Here is a 22,587-nt window from a genome sequence, read left to right on the forward strand (position 1 = left end):
AACATCTTTATAGAGCACGTATATGAATTGGTAGGGCTAAAGGCTCGTGATATGTATTTATTAATTTAATTGGTATTTTTATTAAATCATTTTTACTAATTATGATATGAATATTTTCTAAACCTAATATCTAGTAATAATTTAATAAACATAGTAAATTTAAATTAATTATAACTTTTAATGTTTTAAAAAAATGCTACTTCTTTTAAGGAAGACCGTTGTTTCAGTTTTTATATACATTAAAAAAAATACTAAGATTTGTGGTAATTATTATAACACCATTGCCCTAATTTTATTCTAAGATTTATGGTAGGGTTGTTCAAAATCGAACCGAAACCGCTAACCGAACCGAAGGCTTATTGACTAACTGGTATCGGATTATCGAGGTAATGGATGGTGAACATATTAAGATTTTATAATTAACGGGTTAACGGTTTGGGGACGGATTACTCAATTTTCTTATCGGGTAAACCGTTAACCCGTTAAGAATTTTTATATTTACACGTTTACCCCTATGTATATAAAGTACTATTGAAACCCTAAATAGCTAAATCCCTAATCTCTATTTTTCTAATTGAGAAGTTGAAAAATCGAAATCTGAATGATTAATACGTGTATGTCTGTATGAGTAGTCTTGATGGTATTAAAAATTTGGTTAATACGTATATGACAATATGAGTAGTCTTGAATACTCTTCAATTCAAAAATATTATTTGGTTAGATCTTAGGTGGTATTAAAATTTTGGTATTGATTTGAATACCAAGATTAAACAATTTTGTTTTATACCAATTAAACAATTTTGATACTATAAAAAATCTTTATAGTGCACGTATATGAACGGGTATGGCTAAAAACTCATTGATATGTAAAAGTGCTTATGTATAAAAGATTGTTTTGTTAATTTAATTGCTATTCTTATTAAACTATTGTTACTAATTGTGATCTGTAAATTGTTTGTTTATTATGTAAGATAATATAATTATGGCCAATATTTTGGCTAATGAAATCCATCTCACATAAGCATAAACATCTTTGCAAAGTGTAGATTTTGTTGGCAATATTCTTTGGGACCCAAAAATATTGCATTATGTGGTGGACATCATTTGCACAAGTTGTATCTCTTCTTTTACACCTAAGAGGCCAAGACTTTTTTGCCTATAAAAGGGAAAGCCATTAGTTCATTTTAGACACACCAACAAGACTTGTCTTCAATTCTTGTTTCTTCCTTTCTTCCTTTCTTCCTTTATTAAGAGTGTTTTGTATGAGAATTAGTGTTGGGAAGCACTTGTGTGAATCCTTTCTTTGGAATGATCTTGTGAGATTATTCTCTTAGGATATTTGGGATTAATTAGAGTGTTTACTCTAATTTTGTACTCTCTTTTGTACTCTTATTTTTATAGTAAACTGCTCATCTCCGCTTGTGGACGTAGGTGACTTTGACCGAACCACGTTAAATTTGAGTCTTCTTTATCTACTTTAATTGTCGTTGTTATCAACTTTTATTGTTTTTGTTATTGCCATTATACCGTTGTTTGGCTATATTCTGCTATACTATTATTTGGCTATATTCTGCAATACCCGGGTTCCCGATCCTAAGAGATAATTTTAAAATCAAATACCTAATAATAATTTAATGAAATTATTACTCACTTCTAGTCCGAATAAATATTATTTTCAATGTTTTTTTCCTTAAAAAAAATAACTAGGACCATAAGAGAACCATTTCTAAATAATTACCTACTTTTCGCAAAGGAACTTTATAAATAATTATAAGATTATTTTTACTAATTATGATCTGTAAATTGTTTGTTTATTATATATGAATAATTTTAAAATCAAATACTCAAAATAATTTTATAAAAAATAGTAGTAAATGTAATTATTGCTCACTTATAGTCAAAATAAATATTACTTTCAATGTTTTCAAAAAAGCGCTACTTCTTTTAAGGAAGACTGTTATTTCAGTTAATATATACATAAAAAAAAATAAAAAAGCAAAAATTATAAATGCTGAAAAAAGAGAACCATTTCTAAATAATTACGTACTTTTCCAAAAGGAAATTTATAAATGGCTGAAATTTATTTACCAAACGGTAACATCCAATATCTTCTCCCATAAGCTCACTACCGTCTAACGGCTAGTTAAAAAAAGCCTTTAAACTAATATCAACCGTCCGATCATTTCCCATCTAACGCTCCTGATTCAAAACGCCAAAGAATATGACCGTTAAAGTCAAAAGCGCTCCTTTTCGCCCAATTTTGCCCCATATAAAAACCCTAATAGTATCACCAAAATTCTCTCTCACTCACAAATATCTGAAGAAAAACTCAAAAGAAAGAAAATTTTACGAAGAAGAAGAAGAAGAGAAATAGTGGCGACTCAGGATAGTGAAAGAGGAGGAGAGGCGGGTAACGGTCGTCTCCAATCGTTTATTTCGTCGATATTTGCGAGTATAGGTGGTGTTTTTAGTCAGTATAATAATCAAGAACAAGAAGAAGATCTTCAAATGGATAACAATAGTGTTGGTGTTCCTCACAATTTACCCAGAGGTTAGAATCAATTTCTGCTTTTTTTTTTAACTGAATTTTAATTAAATTTCCTTTTCTGACAAGGTAAAAATATATCCTTTTGTGTATGCTTTTAACCGAATCTCATTTGGTTTTTATTTTTTCTTATCTGACAGAAAATATTTTTTTGTGTGTGTGCTTATAGTGGATTTCTTGAAATTTTTTTGGTATTGTTTTCCTATTTTTGACTGAATTTTAATTGCAGTTCATTTGGGGTTTATTCTTTTCTGACAAAAGAAAATGATCTTCTAAAGTGTGTGCTTATTGTGGGTATCTAGGAATATTTAGTATTGTTAGTTTCAACTGAATCTCTGCTATTTTTTCAAGCTTGATGTAAGTTTTGATTTTTTTTTTATTTTGTGCTTACAATGTTTTTTTCTTTTTGGAATTATTTAGTATTGTTACATTCTTTTTTTTCCTTCCAATTTTTGACTGAATTTCAATTGAATCTCATTTGGATATTTCCTTTTTTAGACAAAAAAAAACCTACAAGTAATTGTTTTGTGTGTTTGTGCTTGTAGTGGGTTTCTTGAAATACTGTGTATTGTTATATTATTTGTTTTAATTAAGTGTCAACTGAATCTCTATGTTTGGGTGTGGGGGTGGGGGGGTGGGGGGTGGGGGTATGCTGAATTTATCTTTTGTTGTGTGTGCTTATAGTGGGGTATATTTTCCAGTGCTGGAAAAGATATAGAGAGTGGATTGAAAATTAGTTTATGGAACTTTCTGCTAATGAGAATCAATTACATAGCTGCTGACCTTAACTGATATGGAATTGAGGCTTAATTGGTTGACTAATTTGAAATATTGAAATTCTTTATCCTTTGTCTCATGAGAATTCTATTGCATCTGTAGGAGAAATGGGAGGAAAACAGAAAAATGCACAAGCCGATGGAAGAAATAGGCGTGCTCTCGGAGACATTGGCAACCTTGTGCCTGCTCCTGCTGCAGAAGGAAAGCCTAAAGCAGCTCAGATTTCTCGCCCTGTGACTAGGTAAATAGGCGTAATAGTAGTTGTTTTTGTATTGTCTTTGGTTTCAAATATCTGTCTTTCTGCAACTCCTATCTTTTTTTTCAGGAGCTTTTGTGCACAGTTGCTAGCTAATGCACAAGAAGAGAAGAACAAGGTGGAAATTTGCCTAAACAATTGAATTGTAAATGGTTTTATGAAACTTGCAAGATTCTTGAAATGGTGGATATAATTTATTTTTATTATTTTGTAGAAACCACTAGCAGAAGTTGTCAATAAAGATGTACCAGCCAAGAAGAAGGCATCAGATAAGGAAATGAAGACTGTTGGGGGAAGTCCATTGAGCAAAAGAAAAGCAAAGAAGTCTGGAAAGACTCTCACTTCTACTCTCACTGCTAGAAGCAAGGTTATATACATTTACATTTTCTCTCTTTAGATCAATAGTACTCTGTGTAGTAGTATCAAGATTTTGATAAAATTGGTTTCTTTCTCAGGCTGCTTGTGGACTTTCCAATAGACCAAAGTATGAGATTGAGGACATCGATGTCGCTGATGCTGATAATCATTTGGCTGCTGTAGAGTATGTTGAGGATATCTACAACTTCTACAAGCTCACTGAGGTATATTTGTGAATCTCATTCTCTTGTTCTATTTCTGTTTAGAATCTCATATGCTCTATGATTGTATGATCCAGGGTGAAAGTCGAGTGGATGACGACTACATGAACTTTCAACCAGACCTGAATCATAAGATGAGAGCCATTTTAGTGGACTGGTTAATAGAAGTTCACAGGAAATTTGAGCTTATGCCTGAGAGCCTTTACCTTACAATTACCATACTGGACCGTTTCCTCTCGCTGAAGACGGTTCCAAGGAAGGAACTTCAGTTAGTTGGCATTAGCTCAATGCTAATTGCTTGCAAGTATGAAGAGATTTGGGCACCAGAGGTATACATATATGTCCTTTCAGATTTGCCCTTTATATCTATTATTAGTCTGTTGTGTGCATATGTAAATCAGATTTTATTTTCTTGATTTTTGCAGGTGAATGATTTCATTCATATATCAGACAATGCATATGCCAGAGAGCAAATACTTCAGATGGAGAAAGCAATTCTTGGGAAGTTGGAATGGTATTTGACAGTTCCAACACCATATGTTTTTCTGGTTAGGTACATTAAAGCTGCAACACCATCTGATAATCAGGAGGTACTTTACTAATTCCATCTTTTGACATGAATTCTTGTTTGGGATAATTACCTTATTGGGCCCCGCCCTCCATAAATAATAGCCGGCAAATCTATATGTTTCGTATATATACATATAATATATAAAATATACATACTATATACATATTATGTACATATTATTATATACATATTATGACATACATATTATGTACGTAATGGACACATATGTTTTGACATGAATTCTTGTTTTATCTCAAGTTGGCTAATAATATTTCTGTTGCTTGTTGTAGATGGAGAACATGACATTCTTTTTTGCTGAACTTGGTCTTATGAACTACAAGATCACAATATCATACCGCCCATCAATGCTAGCAGCATCGTCCGTTTATGCTGCTCGTAGCACTCTCAACAAAACTCCACTATGGACTCAAACTCTGCAGCACCATACTGGCTACTCAGAAGATCAGTTGATGTAATTTTCCTCAAGAACGAACTCATTTCAGTTTTAGTATCTTAGGTTGATATTATGTTTCTAGTCTCATGTGTTTTACTTTTTGTGTAACAGGGAATGTGCAAAGATATTGGTTAGTTATCACTTGGATGCTGCAGAAAGTAAGCTGAAAGCAATTTACAGGAAGTTTTCGAGTCCAGATAGAGGTGCTGTTGCATTCTTCCCACCAGCAAGAAATCTCCTACCTACTACTACTACTGATGCTGCTTCCTCCTCTTCTTGAAGAATTTTATTTTTTAGTTTGGGAAGCTTTTTGGGATCATTTTACTGCTGTGATCTCTCTAGCTTAGACTAAGTAGTGGTGTGATAGTGTGATTTGATTTTGGAGTGTGAAACTTTTGTATGGTTGATGATGATTTTACCTACTAGTGAAGTCATGTAAATCCAGAATATATATTTTTTTGTGAATATAACTAGTTCATTCTTTTTTTCTGAATGTGTCGATACTCCATTTACTTTCTTTATATTAATTCTGTTCAGTCATTGTTTCTAGGGGGGTGTCCATTTACTTTCTGTATATTAATTCTGTTCAGTCATTGTTTCTAGGGGGGTGTCTGTTCAGTCACTGTGTCAATACTCCATTTACTTTCTTTTTTCTGAATGATACATTTGTTATGAATAGATGTAACAAAAATCTGTTACATAAGAATTTGTCAGTTCCGTTTGCATATATAGAAGAAATTGTCAGTTCGTCAATTGGAAACTTCATCGGATGCATATATAGAAGAAAAGGAAGGGTTTGAACTTCTATTCCATATGCAAGAAAAAAAGACGGAGAGACATAAAGAACAAAGAACTCTATTATTTATGAACATATCCCAAAAAACAAAGATTAGCAATTTTCAATAGAACTTATTTTTGACAAGAGTGGGTGTGGCTCTAGTGGTGAGCACCCTCCACTTCCAACCAAATGTCACAAGTTTGAGTACCCCCAAGGAGTTCTTGGAAGGAGGGAGCCGGGGTTATATCGGAAACAGTCTCTCCACCCCACGTAGGGGTGCGTAGCATACCTTCCCCAGACCTCGTTAGTGGTATTATACTGGGTTGTTGTTGTTGCAGAGCTTCAATTCTCCCCTACTTAATAATATACGTTCGTTTCAGTTAGACTCGTGTTGGAGATATATAAGTGTTATAAAAGAAATATACGTTCGTTTCAGTCGTTGTTCGATGGCAACTTCTTGGGTTTTTCTCTGTTATTCTGTTCTGGGCGGCATGGTCTAATATAAGTCAACTGACTCACATGAAACATAGAGTTAGTTTGCATCGGTCACTTGAGACAACGGCCATGGCTAGCACCCATGGAAGTATATATATCTTGAATCCAAGACAAAGGAGTTTTCAGAATTTCATTTTTTTTTTATCATAATGCCAACAAGAATTTGGTTCTTTTTACGAACAAGATGTCGACAAATCTGCGAATCTAGAAATTCATTTTGGCCAATTCAACCTTCTCGAACTGTTTGTTTTTAAAAGCCAAAAAGAATTGTGCCAAAATAACAAATGCTAAAAAGAACAAAAGTCCTTGGACACGCAATGGATCTTGAAGTACCATTTCTCCATCACCCTGACCAAATCCGCCTACATTAGGATTACTCGTTAATGGTTGATCAAATTTGATAGATTCGCCTTCGGAAACAAGAAGTTCTGGTCCAGGAGGGATAATACCAACCACTTGACGTCCATCCGACGCATCCCTTATGGTTATCTCATATCCACCTTTTTCTTTTCGTGGCAGTAAACAAAGAAATAGATCAAAGATTTTCTCGTAACTTGTCAGAAAACAGAAAATTCCAACAAGGAATATTATGTGACGCTATTAATTTTCCTTCTCTGGTGCATATTGTCCAAGTAGGAAGTAAACTTTGCCAAGTATATACAAAGATACTTCAGTAACCTATTAACAACATAACTCATTGGAAAATTCAGAGTCATATTTTAGTGGGAACACGAACAACCATGTTCTTGGACACCACTCGAAGCCAACTTGTAACTGCGTTCCCAAGTATCTGTTGGAGCAGCTTGCGCGTGAGGAACGTGACGAGGATGTTTCTCTCTTTTGTCACCCCTTACCTGTTTCAGCGCATGCTTAAGGGAAGGCAGCAAAGCTTCCATGCATTCTGCAACTGCATTTGGATTGCCTGGCATATTGATGATCTGAGAACATTGTGAAACATACACACAGGCAAAATTTCAGGTTCAGAATTTGACATAAATTTATAAGAGGGTCAAATAACATGGAACAGCAGTCAGAAGAGCACAATAGCCGTCCACCAAATCGCTTAAACTAAAAATAGCCGGCAGATGTATAATATACGTATAATTCATGTATAACTGTAGAACATGTGTATAGTCTATGTACACCGGAGAGCAAAAGTAAACAGTGAATTTGACCGACTATTTGCGTAAAAATCCCAAATTTAAGAGGGTCAATCACTTCGATTTTGTACATGTACCCTTTCAACATAATGAAGGTCGCACTTGGCTCTAAGAAAGAAAAGAGTGGCTGTACTTCACAGATTGAACAGCTTCCCTATTTCTAATAGAGAAGACAAGAGTTTCCCAATGCCTAACTAAATCTGAATCCTCTACTTGGCTATCCAGTAGCTAGGTCTACTTATGATTGCCACTGGTTCGGATAAGTCGAGTGATTTAAGAACATGAGACAAAAAAGTGGTAGGAAGGAGATTGGGAAAGCAGAAGCAGGAATATGACGTTGATTACTAGAAAGAAAACAACAGCAACTATGCCTAAATCGCAAGCTAGTCGGAGCCGGCAACCTAGGAAGAGAACCTGCAAAATATCCCTTTTCTCTAAATATGTCAAGCCATCTTTTATGGATCACATATAAAGAAATCCATCAAAACTCAACACCCACTTTAAGTATTCCCTTTCTAGTAAAGTTTGAAACATGTGTAAATCTTAGGAGATTTTACCATAGCAGCAGAAGTAGCTATTTTCTGGAAATTTTGCTAATTCCATGAGCAATCAATTGTCAACTGCCAGCTAATTAGCTACCTTCTGCAGTTAACTAGGTGATTCGGAGGAATTTTAGATGACAAAACAAACAAGTCGCTAGGCGCAATGGATTTAAAATTACATTGAAGATCTTCATGATTCTTTTTCCCATTTTTTTCAATTATGGAAGTGTAATAGAAGATCAGCCTGTTGCCGCAGGCAAAACATTGTATACCTAAAACATAAATGTACAGGAAAACCAACGGACAAGCAAACAATAGAAATAATCATTGGATTAGGGAGAGAAAATGTATGATTGATGGCAATACCAACCATAGTTCTAAAACTCAACACTCGGATTCGACTTGCTAAAGAAGTTCATTATTCAACAAAATGAAAGACTAAGCATAGTTTTAAAACTCAACACTCAGATTCGAGTTGTTAAGGAAAGGAGTTCAGTAAATTGGAAGACTAAGAATGCAAATACAGAACCAGAAATGCCTTACCTTTGTGTTACTCAAGGAAACAATTTTAGGTTAAGCTTATCAACCATATGAGGGAACTTTGGGCTAACTTGTGTTGGTGTGTTTTGTGGTGCATGATAATAAAGATGCATTAGTTTGGACTTGTGGCCTTACCAATGTTGATCCTCTTATTCCAGCTGCTGCACGTGAGAGCATTGCAGAAGGCGTTACCTGTGTGAAGTCAGATGCATCATGAAATTAGAAGAAATTCAAATATTTTTCTAGGTCAGGGAAAAAATTTATAGCTGCCTTGCGTAAGCATGCGAAATGTTCAACCATCGGAGAAGGGCTAACAGAGATATATAGAAATCCTGAGGAAGATTAAATATCTGATGTTATCTAACGAAGGTCACGTCATTAGTTGTTTGATAATACACATCCCTCGTTGCTTTTATACAAGAAGGCCACCAGAAAGGCAGACAGAAAAATTCACTTGCTTAACTTGAATTCTCTACGTTCATTTTTATACTTGAGGAAAAGAGTCAACTTCAAAGCTTGAGATACTTTTCGTGGTGGGTGGGGTGCAGTTTGGGATACAGCTCTTTTTGGGCTAGAACAGAGTCAGCTTCAAAGCTTGCTCCTTCTCCCTTTTATTTCATTTATATACTTTTTTGGATAACAGTTGTGTCTGGGCCAGCTTACAGACACCTCGACTATCCACCGGATAACTCTGTCTATCAAAGTTAGGCAGACAGGAAAAATTCAACTAAGTACTTGGTCTGTTGTTGTCTCCCTACAACGTCATAGAATGTCTTCTTATCCTAATCTTTTACTTGTAAAGTAAATTATCTTCTTTTCAGAAGTGGTAACAAACGACAAAGATCTTGTGACATGAGCATGTGGTTGTGCACCTAGTTCTATCTTTTCGTTGTTTTTCAACACCCCCATAGTTTCGGCAATGAACTAGGTGAAGATTATACAGACAAGGGTGTATAAACTATCTGCCAAATTTTACCACATTTAATACATATGCAATTGAATAAAATGCCCATGGAATAACAGTGATGAGAACTTTGATACCTTCAAACTTTCTCGCATCATAACATAGAGAAGACCAGGTGTTTCTTTCTGTATCATACTTTTGGTAGCTTCAGGGGTAACATCCCTTGGCGTACAGCCGGTCCCACCTGACTCATCCAGTAAGAGTAATTTATAAAAAAATATTATCAGCTAGGCAAAGAAATGGGACCATGACCATAATAACTTAGGAGCATACCAAGGGTAAGAATAAGATCCACTTTGTCAACGTCACTCCACTTCTGCAACATGTCTTTGATCTTTTGCTCATCATCTGGCACAACAGCTGTTGCAACTATACTTGTCCCTCCAAGCCTTTCTGACAATGAATTGACGACAGAAACTGCCCTTGGACCACTGCGAGATCATATAGCATAAAGAAACTCAAACCAGTTGATAATCAAGGAAGGGGAGCCTTTCTAATGGGTTCTAACATATTACGGGAGCAAGAAAATATCAAGCAGCCATGTAAATTTATCCAAGGTGAAAACTGTGAAGAGTCCCATATCGGTGCTTAAAGGGATGAGTGGTCTCCTTAGGCTTGGGCAATCCTCACCTCTTGAGCTAGCTTTTGGGTTGAGGTAGGCCCAAGATCTATTTCTTTACATGGTATCAGAGTTGCACTCATCCCAATTCTCGTTTCCCGATGTCGGGCCCCCATATTAAATTCCCACGCTCCAGATGTCCATCCCTGGGCGTGAGGGGTGTCGTGTGTTAAGAGTCCTACATCGGCGCTTTAAGGGATGAATGATCCCCTTAGTATGGCTTGAGCAATCCTCACCTCTTGAGCTAGCTTTTGGGATTGAGCTAGGCCCAAGATCCATTTCTTTAACAAAAAATAATGTTAATGCATAGAAAGGAATCAGCCTATGGAAGGGGACCTTGGCGCAATGATAAGAGTTGCCTCCGTGTTACCAAGAGGAAGTCAGGGGTTCAAGCCGCAGAAACAACCTCTAGTAGAAATGTAAGGTAAGGCTGCGTACAAAAGACTCAATATGCTTTGGCCCTTCCTCGGACCCCGTGCATATAGCCGGAGTTTAGTGCACCGAGTTGCCCTTTTTTAAAAGTAATCAGCTTATGATGAACCCAAAATAGAATATCTACGCATTTGACAAAATGTTCACTTGCAAATGAGACATTTTAAGTGGAAAGAAAAGAAATACCATCAGATCAAATCAATTGCAGTATTGTCAAAGGCGCGCTTAAGCCCTGAAGCGAGGCTCAAAACATGTTGAGCGTTTCGCCTCGCTTTGTGGGCGCTTTAGTATCGCATAAGCGCGTTTTAATGCCGCATCAATGCTTCAAGGCATATTTTTCCTTGCCAGTGAGTGTAATCCTGAAAAATGTGACATTAAACAATTGATATTTCACTTTATCGTAATTTTTTAAAATTTCTTGTCCATATCTTTGTTATTCATGCTTATAATTATTAGTCTTGGACTACATATACATATTTTTACTTTTTCTCTAGTTGCGCCTTTTTTAATTTAAGTCCACACTTTATTTGCGCTTTGCGGTTAAAGCCCCAACGAACCTTTGAGCTTTTTTGCGCTTTTCGTTTTTGATAACATTGGCTTAAAGCACGCTTAAGCCCTGAAGCGAGACTCAAGGCTCTAAGGCATACGTTTCCTTGCCAATGAGCGTAATTCTAAAGAGGCGACACTAAACAATTGATATTTCACCTTGTCATAAATTTTTTTCAATTTCTTTGTCCATATATTTGATATTCATGCTTATAAATATTAGTCTTGGACTACACATACATATTTGTCATTTTTCTCTATTTGTGCCTTTCTTCATTAAAGCCCACGCTTTATTTGCGCTTTGCGCTTAAAGCCCCAACAGACCTTAGAGCTTTTTTGCGCTTTTCGCCTTTGATAACACTGATCAATTGTACAGTAGTAGTTCTTTTATCTCTGTGAAAACCAAGGAAAAAAATAGAAGCAGAGCTAGTTCTTCTGGGGAGAAAGGCTTGTCAAAGTGCACATGCCTACCGCGAAGTTTCAACTTCTCAAACAAGGCTACCACAAGGAATCCTCCCAGTTGTTTTATCATTTAGGATCGCAAACCTTGCCTCTTCTGGAAGCTAGAGTGATGGGTTCCTAATTAACGATACACGAGCCATTCAAACACCAAGTAATACTGTACTAGCAAGTAGCTTAATATTTGTAGCAAAGAGTCTGTGTACTCACATGGTTCACTTTTACATGGAGCAATATCAGATTTGCCTTTTTCCTTTTGCATAACTAAAGTGACCCTTTTGGAATCACGAACCAAAAAGGTGTATCTTGATGCAACTTCAGTCTTTATATAAAGAGGTAGGGGAAGGGAGACACTCAAACACCAAGTAATAAAGTAACTTAATATTTGTAGCAAAGAGTCTGAGTATTCACATGTTTCACTTTTGCATGGAGCAATATTAGCTTTGCCAATTTTCCCTTTGTATCACTAAAGTGACACTTTTGGACTCACGAACCAAAAAGGTGTATCTTGATGCAACTTCTCTTTTTATGTAAAAGAGGTGGGGGAAGGGAGCCATTCAAACACCGAACACTAGGAAGTAGTTAATTTTTGTAGCAAAGAGTCTGAGTACTCACACGTTTCACTTTTACATGGAGCAATATCAGATTTGCCGCTTTTCCTTTTGCATCACTAAAGTGACCCTTTTGGAACCACGAACCAAAAAGGTGTATCCTGATGCAAGTTCTCTCTTTATATAAAAGAGGTGGGAGAAGGGAGACATTCAAACACCAAGTAATAGGAAGTAGCTTAATATTTGTAGAAGAGTCTGAGTACACACGTGTTTCACTTTTACATGGAGCAATATCAGATTTGCAACTTTTCCTTTTGCATCACTAAAGTGACCCTTCTGGAATCACGAACCAAAAAGGTGTATCCTGATGCATCTCTTTCAATTTTAAACTAACTGACGTGGCAGTTGCTCCAATATGTCTCCGGACAAAGAGTGGTAAACCCAAGACATAGAGTGGTTAGAGTAGTCATTTACGGACAAAGAGAGGTAAAACTCAAAAGATAAGTAGTTAGAGTAGTCATTTATAGTGGCCGTGGAAGCAAATGAAGTAACTTTTACCAAGAGATAGATGTAGGTCATTTATAGTGGCTATGGAGGCAAATGAAAATAAGAGTTTCATTCTTAACAATGGTTTCCAATGACTATAAGGTTTGAAGTACTTCCTCTTTTCTTGCAAATAGTTAGACATACCGTCTTTCCTGAGTAACTTTCAGTTTAACAAGCTTAAATCTTACGATATGCATGTCATTAACAAATTACAAGCTAACAGAAATTTGCATGCCAAAATGGCAGTAATGAACTCTTTCTCTCTCAACTGTTTGCATGAATGCAGAATAATAAGGAAATAGAGGATTAGAAAAATAAGCAGAAGGAAGAAAGGAGAAAAGATAAGCGCGCATATAGTAAGATATTATGAAATATTGAAATATATGGAACATAAGTTCGCAACAAAGGAGCAACTTGATACAATGGCAAATATAGAAGAGAAGCAGCTCCCTACTATAAATTACCTGCGATCAGGTCCCAATCCTGCGGCAACAGTATCACTTACTGTAAGAATAGCTACCCTAAATTCAGAATCTTCACAACTGCCAGTATTTGCAGCTGCTGGCTTATGTTCTTGTTGGATGCTACTTAAGTCTGGCAATTGCAAATTCCTGCTCCCTGGCGAATTGCTTATATCAGAAATCAAAATTGCAGGCACTAAAGCACCAGCCGGTAATGAAGCTTCTGAAGCCGGAAGCTCTAACAAAGCATTGGCTGACTTCATACTGAGAAGCCGACTGCTAATTTGATGACCTGTACTCTCAGCCATGAACCTGTAAATCATAAACGGGAAAAAGAATCATTTGATGCCATTCGCTGCAACAGTCTGCTAATAAAGCATGAACGAGGTATTGGACATCTTAACCTTGAACCCTCTTCCCTCCTTCCCCCATAAAAAATATCAACCGATATATCAATAGCCTGCTCTACTTGGGGTTCAACTAAAATGAATTTTTTAGGATTTGAACCAAACAACCCCTTGGGATTTTACAGGGGAAACAATGAAGAAGCAAAAATGTACAATCTTGTGATCTATGAACCGGTTAAAAGCACGAACATGTGTTACAAATAGGTCAAATTTGGAATTTTTGAAATATTGTACATCCAAAGACTACAAAGCAAAGTGAAAAGAATAGCATTCACATCAAATGATTTTTATCACTGAAAAGATCGTATATTAAGCACTTCACAATTTGCAATATGTGATACATCCGACAAAGAAAAAACAAGAAGGGAGCTACTATAGGCTAAAACCCAGGAAAACCAGCATCTATGACACCAGTAAGTGCATTTGGAAAATGATATTTTGATGAATGCATTTGAAAATCAATATGAACTACTAAGCTCTCAAAATTTACTCTTCAAAGATTATAGTTGGATGAAACTGCATGTTCTGAAAGAAAGAGAAACAAAAGAAAATAAGACGCTTACCCTTGGGAACCCGACCCATCATTCAACTGCCAGGAGATAACAGCTCGATGGTATTCCGGACGGAAAGGATATGTCTTAATTGAATGCTTTACACGAGCTTGCACTCTAAAATTATCAGAAACAGATACTCCTTTAGTGAAATTGGACAACCATAAATCAGCCAAACGTTGAATAGAAAAAGGATTGAGGGGCACTCTTGGCAACCTTGGAAGATGAGGGTTTCCCCACCCAGAGATGTGTCGAACGGCTGGAACCACAAAGAGATGGAAACAGACCAAACAGCTCACAGGATTTCCAGGTAGTCCAAATGCAAGAATCTTACCGGAAGTCCCATCGGATGATCTGGGAACGATCTCAGCAAATGTGATAGGCTTTCCTGGTTTCATGAGAACCTGGATTTGCAAAGAATGCCAATAAAGTAATTATTTCCCTGATTTCATAGATACAAGACATGTGTATATACAAACAAGAAACACTGATGTATATCTGTGTATATACATACAATATACATATCATATACATAATCAGTGTATATGTGTTGTATATTTGGGCTACAGCCTGTAAGTATATTGGGCCGCCGGGCCAAAAGTGAAAAAAGCCTAAAATAATTATTTCCTTGATTTCATAGATACAAGACATGTAGATACAAGCAAGAAACCCTGATGTATAGCACAAGCTCCCAGCTCAATCCCATAAGCGTACACAGTGAGCATTACTCTTTGAAAATACAAGTTTCCAAAATCTGTAAACAGAAATTGCCAGCATTACCTTCTGAAATAAGATTCTCCCTTTCTTTTGAAGTAAAGGCTTCACAAAATCCCGGTCTCCCATGGAAACACCTCCAGAGCAGACAAGGATGTCAATTCCAGAAGCAAATGCATTGTCTAGTGTCGTCTCAATCTCCTGCTCATCATCACGAGCTATACCGAGATCGAGAACTTTGCATTGCTGCTGTGTTGCAGCAGTTAGGATCATCGCACGGTTGGAGTCCCTAATCTGCTTGTGATAGATAGAAATTAAGTAAAACACGCCAGAGACGAATATCTTTGCAAATAATCTAGTCCAATTACAAGTACTATAGTAACCATGCAATGAACAGGAAGGAATCATGTATAAGATACCTGAGCATAACAAGAAAGAAAGGAAGACAGAATCCTCAACATTTAGTTGACGAAATCTCATCAATATACGAATAATAGAAAAAGGAAATTTAATGAAGAATTTCCATGAAAGAAGAGCTGCACGCTAGCGAAAGAATAACACCCAATCCGACAAGTACCATTAGGTTATGGATGCACAAGTGAAGGTTCTATAATTGATATTCCTCAATATTTAGTTGACGAAGTCTCACCATGGTTTTGTTGATTGTAAGAGAGGAGGTTCAAAAGATAAAGGTCTTCGAAGAATAATATCACAAATTGGTTGCAATATTTGTTGATATATCAACAAATTAATATAATGCAAGAAGAGGTCCTATGGTATATGCTATTTGCTGGAATATTGTGCTTGATAGGAAGGTGTGGAGGTCGAGCATTAAGGTTGCAGGTTAGGAGGTAGTTGAGCATTTCTCTACTTTGTACCGGGTGGGAGGCTAATCTGATAGGGTTTTGTCTTAGACTGCTAGTGGTTAGTATTGTATTCACACTATTCTTCCGTTTTTCATAGCACCGGGGTCCAGGCCTTACTTATAGGTTATTGTTGTTGCTTTTCATCTATTTTCTGGTTCATATGATGTTGTTTTATTTTTATGGTTTCTGTTGCTAGTACTGATATAGTGTCTCCTTTCGTCTTCTTGAGCCGAGCGTCTATCGGAAACAACCTCTGTACTCCCTCGGGGTAGAGGTAAGGTCTGCGTACACACTACCCTCCCTAGACCTCACTTGTGGGATTTTACTGGGTTGTTGTTGTTGCTGAGAATATTGTGCATGTGAAGAAATAGACCTTTGGTCTAACTGTTGAGGGGAGGATTACCCAAGACATATTACGAGACTACAACCCACTCTCTCAATCAATGTGGGACTTAACACCCCCCCACCCGCACCCCCAAGACTGGGCAATTGGAGCATGGATAACATAACATGGGGCATAACATATAGAAACCCAACAACAGGGATAGCTTGGGTCTAGCTCCAATACTATGTGTAGAAATGGACATTGGCCCTAACTGAATCTCAAAACCTAGCTCTTGAGGGGAGGATTGTCCAATATCATACAAGGAGACCACAACACATTCCCTCAATTAATGTCGGACTTAATAGTGCTAACTGACGAAACCAGCGGGGCATCAATCAAAAGCTTGTATTTTGGAGAAGCACTCAAGACAATAAGGGTTTTAGGATAAGTAGAAGTAAAGCTAAATATATGCACTGCAAGTTTAGTTAGCATAAGAAGAGCAACGTTGAGGTAAATTAAATGGGATTTCGCTGCCTGAATGCAAACAATTTAGATATTTAGACTCAACGTTCCAGAATAATAATATTATAATGAGATGTTACAAATATAACTAAAATAGGATCGTTGAAATGGAGAAGTATTAGCATTTATGAAGGATGCTAACATTTGGCAACGATTTGCTACAAATTTCAAGATCGGATAAAGTTATTTCTCATGTGTAGTAGATAATATGCAACCTATGAGTCTCACCCACATTTGTTTATCAATGTTTTTTGGAAAGAGAAATATGGAGGTATAATTTTCAATTATAAGAGAATCATGAGTTATTCTCCATAGTTTGAGTACTTTTTAACTAACACTTGTTGCTTTGGGCTTAGTAGAGAAGAAAACCTTTTTTATGGAAGTGTGCTATGCTAGGTACTGTCTGGTGTATTTGGCTTGGGAGAAAACTGCACTGTCCCACCAAAACAGTTTTCTAACCATCAGGACCTTCACATGTAGTTGTGGGAAATCCATGTATCAAAACTGCTTTTGTTTTTTATTCACCAAAAGCTCATAGGCTAGACCTATTCAACCACCCACAGAGGGCCTTTCTCAGAGAGGTGCTACTTGACAAAAGTACTTTTCAATTTAAACATAAGTTCTAATAGTTTCTGGTAGAAATACTCTACCAAAAATAGTGTCTGATGGAATCCCATAAGTACTATGATCAATGTTAATTTTAGCGTAAAAAATCCTTTTAGAGAAAATAGATATTTAAATTAAGATCCTTTTTTTATAACCGTTGTGTCCAAGCCAGCTTGCCCGCACCTCGACTAATTACACGTGATACTGCCTCCCATCAACATCGGGTACCAGGTAACTCTATCCACCAAAGTTAAAATGCTTCTTTTTAAGTCACAAAATAATGCAGATACAAGTGTCATTATCATGGAAACTATGTCGCCACCGTGAGCATCAGATATTTTTTTCTAAAAAGGAACGTCAAAGTAGCTTCCACAACCTGACCACGATCTAACCTCCCAACTGTTGGTTCTACAAGCTCATCCCCTGTTGATAGGACAGCAACTGTCGGACTAGGGTAAACCTGTATATCAGCAATCCAAAATACAACATTATTGCATAAGAAGCAACATCGAAAAGAGGAAGAAATAGGCAGAAATCTGGGGTTATAGCATTGAAACTGCAAGGAAATAAAAGAAATACCTTCACTGTGACAACACCCACTGTGGCAAGTAGACCAATTTCTGCAGCACCTAATCGCTCTCCAGATTTCAATACAATACCACCCTGTGCAATGTCAGATCCCTGGAAAAGATAATGTTAAATCAGTTAAAAAGTCCGACTGAGCATAAATGGTGGTAGTAAAAAATGAGTTAAGTAATTAAAAGCAATTGTTCCATTTTCAAGGTCAATAGCCTCCTTCTCAACAAGAGGACCCAAATAATAAAATTTAAGCAGCTATAGGGAGAACACTTTTTAAAACACACTTTTATCAAGAGAGAAAAAAATGTCTCTTAAATGTGCAGCATTCGTAAAGAAATATACAATTTATGGCTCCCAGGGGTCTAAAGAATTTTATGAAGATGCATCAAACCTGACTTGACTCAAAATTAGTGGGTCGTCGTATTCGAGCAAAAGATAACAAGTTAACATGCATTACTATGCTGAAAGCTATCGCTTGTCCAGACGAGCAAAAACACCAAAATGCCTATTAAGCTCACTTCTCCATCAAATGGGACTACCCCAGGGTGGCACAAATTGCCGATAGCCGCACCAAGCAGCAGTAGTGCCGAAACAAAGTTCAGTCAGCTTAATGATTCATTAGGTCAGAGGGTGCAGCTCATTGCCAAACATTTTATGTACTCGGCTCCAGTTAATATAACTAGTCACTTCAAAATATAAAAACACTTATTAAAATATGTGGATCATTGTTCCGAAGATATTCATGCAAATATCGAGATTTGATTTTCAGAAAATGAAAAACAATTAAAAGGTTGTTTCCAAAAGCAAATTTTCCAGCTTCAAGCAGACATTATTTTCCAGAAAACAAAATAACACTAAAAACAAGCCAACAATAAAACTGCTTTGCAATTCGAACTCCATTCTACCTACGCAGAAGACATACCTAAGGTAAAGCATCAAGTTCTTACCACTGGACGAATATCGACTCCAGGGCTAGTTTGCTTCAATATTTTCACTCGCTTTGTTTCCGCTGAAGCAACTGAAATTGATTCAGTGTCCTCTACTTGCACAACCGCATCAGCACCATCAGGCACTGGACCTAGATAGGGGGACAACATGGAGAAATCAATTGACACACAAAACAGTACTAGTTGGATGACCATTTGTCGAAAATTAACAGAGCCGCCTAGCTTCTAAACCCATTACAATATAAAATACTTCCACTGAACTGGACCAGCTTGCTCATTATCTTCAAGCGGCTTGTGAGCTACACGCTCAAGTTGCAACAGGTTAATAGTACATTAAGGGGTTGTTTGGTTCGCGGATAACTTATTACTTAGATTATAAATACGAAGATTGTAATACATGGATTAATAATTCATGTATTATTTAGTGCATATGCATTTCTTGGTGGATGTTTGGTTCATAGTATCACAAATGGGATATATGGTGTATAATCTAAAACATGTGTGTGGTTTTAAACTGGATAAAGTCTTGTTTTCAATTATAACCTTGGAAATGGCCGAAGGTATAAAGAAAGGGCTTTGGAAGAATGGCAATTTTGTCATTTGAATATTTTATCCATGTATAGCTCATCATTGTATTGTTGTCGCACCCTGAAGCTCAAAGCAGAGCCTCACTTTCACTGAGGATATCACGTTCTAGGACTTCAAATTTTCATGCCTAATAAGAGTAGAGCTTTTCTAGAAAACGCCAAGGCCAATTTGACCTACCTCAACTTCATCCCTAGAGATTCAATAAATTGAAGTTTAGTTTGAACACGACATCAAACAAGTGGTCACACCCGCATCCACCACCAGCACAGTATTTGATACGGGTAGATGTCACACGTCAATTTTTCCCTATAGGGATGTCTCTTCTTATTTTTAGATATAATTCTAAATATCTTGCCAAGATCAACAAGAGCAAATATATCGTCTAGGCATAAAGATAAAGATTTTAACGATATCGATGGAAACACAGTGAACAAACAAACCTCCGGTAGTTACATATGCAACAGTCCCAGAGGTAACCGTCACACCAAGTCCATCATTTCCTGCTCTTGATTCAGCAATTACAGGATATTCTCCAGGTCCATCAGCGGCAACAACGGCATACCCGTCCTGCAACAGATCCGCCCAAAAAGGAAGTTAACCATCACCTCATGAGCTAGCTTTTTCAAGGACGAGTTAGGCTCAAAGTCCATTTTCTTTACCAATCCCAACTACTTAACACGAGGCCTGGTCTATTGAATGATTGATTGATTGAATATGGTAGAGGGAAGCCCACTTAGACAGAAGTAGCCAAAGGCCACCAGATTGGACCTCGTGATACTGTCACTCAAACAGTGGCTCTTAACCATCAGGCTGTCCCTATACGGACAACTATTCTGCCTTCGCCACCTATCCCACCCCCCCCCCTCTCCCACCACCACCACAGTCTAAGCAACCCAACCTGGGAATAGTGCCAGAAAGAAAGCATTGAACCAATAAAGACAGCAACTTTCACACAGAGTGCATAATTCCAAGAGTCAATTTAAGCCCCAAAAAAGGTCAGTCAACATTAACAAGTAAAACACACACACACACACACAACACACAAGCATGTATATATAGCATAATTCCAAGCTTCAGTTTTTAAGCATCAAAAATAGTCAATTAATATTAACATGTACGACACACACACAAAAAAAAAACATATCTATACCCTTGACATGTACAGAAAATATACAAAAAAGTAGCAATACCCAATTGATAAAACAGTACATAAATGCGAAAAAAATACCTTAATAGAAGCAGGGTACGGAGGAAGAGGGTCAGGGGCAGTAATATCCTCGGCCAAGATTTTGCCTAAAGCCTCGTGTATAGGCAAAGCTACAGGTGGCAGCCGCTGAGCTACACTTAGAACTATGTCAAGTGCTTCTTCAACAGGTATCATCTTGTTTGAGATTTGGGTTCCTCCATTTTCGCCCATTCTTTTGCTTTTTTTGGCTCTTCAGTTCTACCAATGAGTCAATGAACTAGTAGTAGAATGGAGGGGTATATGAATATTTCCAATACTTGGACCAACGAAGAAATAAGTAAATCAATAGATAAAATGTGAAAAGTGACATAAGAGTTAGTAAATTACATGCTTTACCTATTTACTTTAACTAGTAAAAATAAAATTTTGATGGACGAGAAAAATAAAGTTTTTTACTTTTTATTATTGTTAATGTTTGGACATGATTTGATTAACATTTGAAAAATTAAAAAATTTGAGTTGAAGTTGAAAAGGGATATTGGAAAATAAAGTTGAAGTTTCGGAACGAAAATTTAAAAATAAAAATAAAAAATTCTCAAACTTTTTCTTCAATTTGTACATTTCAACTTTGAAGTTTAAATATTGGTCATTTGATAAACCATTTGTTATTTAAAATAATCGTCAAATATTATTTGTTCCGTAAAGTTAAAATAAATCCTAAAACTATATGTAGAATATACATAATACATAGTTGACCCATGAACTTGTCCCATAATTTTATTTAGACAACTAAGCAAAAAATATGTGAATATGCATATTTTCAAAAGCTAAATAAAACCTAAAACTAACTTAGGATATGCATAATATATAGATGCATATTGAACTTGTCACGTAATTTTGTTTATATAACTAATTTAGGAGACCGCCTTATTAAACACATTTTATTTGTCGAAAATTTACATATTGAATACATATTTTATAATTTTTTAATGTTATTGTTGCAAATAAGGATAATAAGAAAAAGGTATGTTTACATTTTTGGCTCTGATACCATTTAAATTCATATCTCTGTATTATACTATATATTAGAAAAGTTGTGTTTTCAACCTGTATGCTTAAAGTCTTTTTTGTAACACCCCAAAATTTTACTAATATTTACATTCTAGATTGGGCATCTTTATAATGAAGAGATATTTTACTTCGTACTTCCTAAAGGTGAAATCGACAATATATGAAAATTCCTTACTTTAGGTTGTATTAATATTGACAAAGAAATTCCATGGTGTTGCTATGTGTAACACTTAATATTATTTTGATAAATTATTATTAAATACATTATATAATTAAAATTTTGGGTTGCCACCCTTTTGTATTTATCTAAAGATATTTAGTAGATTGGGCAGTCACATTTTTTATATTTATCTAAAGTTGACTTGTTTTTCCATAACCTCCTCTCATATTTCATTCTTTCAAGACAAAAAAAATCTCTGCCCTCTCTACTTCTTATTACCTGAAAAACTTTATAAAAATCATCATAAATTTCCACTAAACCAATCAGCAAAACTCGTTCTTGGTGAAGCTCAAGTTGCTCCTCTCTTTTGTGGTAAGTTACTAAATTCATTTTTACACTAGACATCTATTAGTGTTTTCTTCATATCTTTTTGTATAGAGCTCCATTTTAAGTGATCCAAGACTTTATGGAAAGCTATTTCATAGATCTATAACTCTTATTCAGGAACCAAAATTTAGTGTTTCCTGTATTTACCCGAAAAGGGATCATAAAATGCAGGACAGGTGTTGCCCAGATTTTCAGTTTTAAAAATACTCCATGTACTACTGTTAGTAATTTTAGCATAACTTTTTGTAAGAAACTGATATTGGGGTGATTCAAGATGTTAGAAAATGCTAAGACATATATCTACAACTGTAATGAAGACCATACAGTCTAGTTTGTCCTTTTTCATCTTCAAAACTGAGTCACAACACAAGACAGTGATACTGTCCAGAATTTTTGTTTCAAAA

The 22,587-nt window shown here is 36.1% G+C and overlaps 2 protein-coding genes across 2 annotated transcripts; one reads left to right on the forward strand and one right to left on the reverse strand.

Moving 5' to 3' along the window:
• The first annotated feature begins 2,311 nt into the window (after positions 1–2,311).
• LOC104096757 (G2/mitotic-specific cyclin S13-7-like) lies at positions 2,312–5,674 on the forward strand. The gene is made up of 9 exons (XM_009603170.4): positions 2,312–2,551; positions 3,425–3,563; positions 3,648–3,696; positions 3,793–3,945; positions 4,034–4,159; positions 4,234–4,485; positions 4,582–4,746; positions 5,018–5,199; positions 5,293–5,674. Exons 1-9 carry the CDS (start codon positions 2,509–2,511, stop codon positions 5,459–5,461), a joined length of 1,278 nt encoding a protein of 425 aa, XP_009601465.1. The 5' UTR covers positions 2,312–2,508; the 3' UTR covers positions 5,462–5,674.
• A 1,352-nt stretch (positions 5,675–7,026) lies between these two features.
• On the reverse strand, positions 7,027–20,842 carry LOC104096756 (molybdopterin biosynthesis protein CNX1). The gene is made up of 13 exons (XM_009603169.4): positions 20,608–20,842; positions 19,820–19,946; positions 18,792–18,922; positions 17,845–17,946; positions 17,642–17,725; positions 15,013–15,240; positions 14,449–14,636; positions 14,245–14,349; positions 13,278–13,586; positions 9,934–10,091; positions 9,738–9,844; positions 8,832–8,888; positions 7,027–7,392 (listed from the first exon to the last, which is right to left on the reverse strand). Exons 1-13 carry the CDS (start codon positions 20,794–20,796, stop codon positions 7,174–7,176), a joined length of 2,004 nt encoding a protein of 667 aa, XP_009601464.1. The 5' UTR covers positions 20,797–20,842; the 3' UTR covers positions 7,027–7,173.
• Positions 20,843–22,587: the final 1,745 nt, after the last annotated feature.

Source organism: Nicotiana tomentosiformis, chromosome 1 (genome assembly GCF_000390325.3).
Source record: "Nicotiana tomentosiformis chromosome 1, ASM39032v3, whole genome shotgun sequence".
Lineage (NCBI taxonomy): Eukaryota > Viridiplantae > Streptophyta > Magnoliopsida > Solanales > Solanaceae > Nicotiana > Nicotiana tomentosiformis.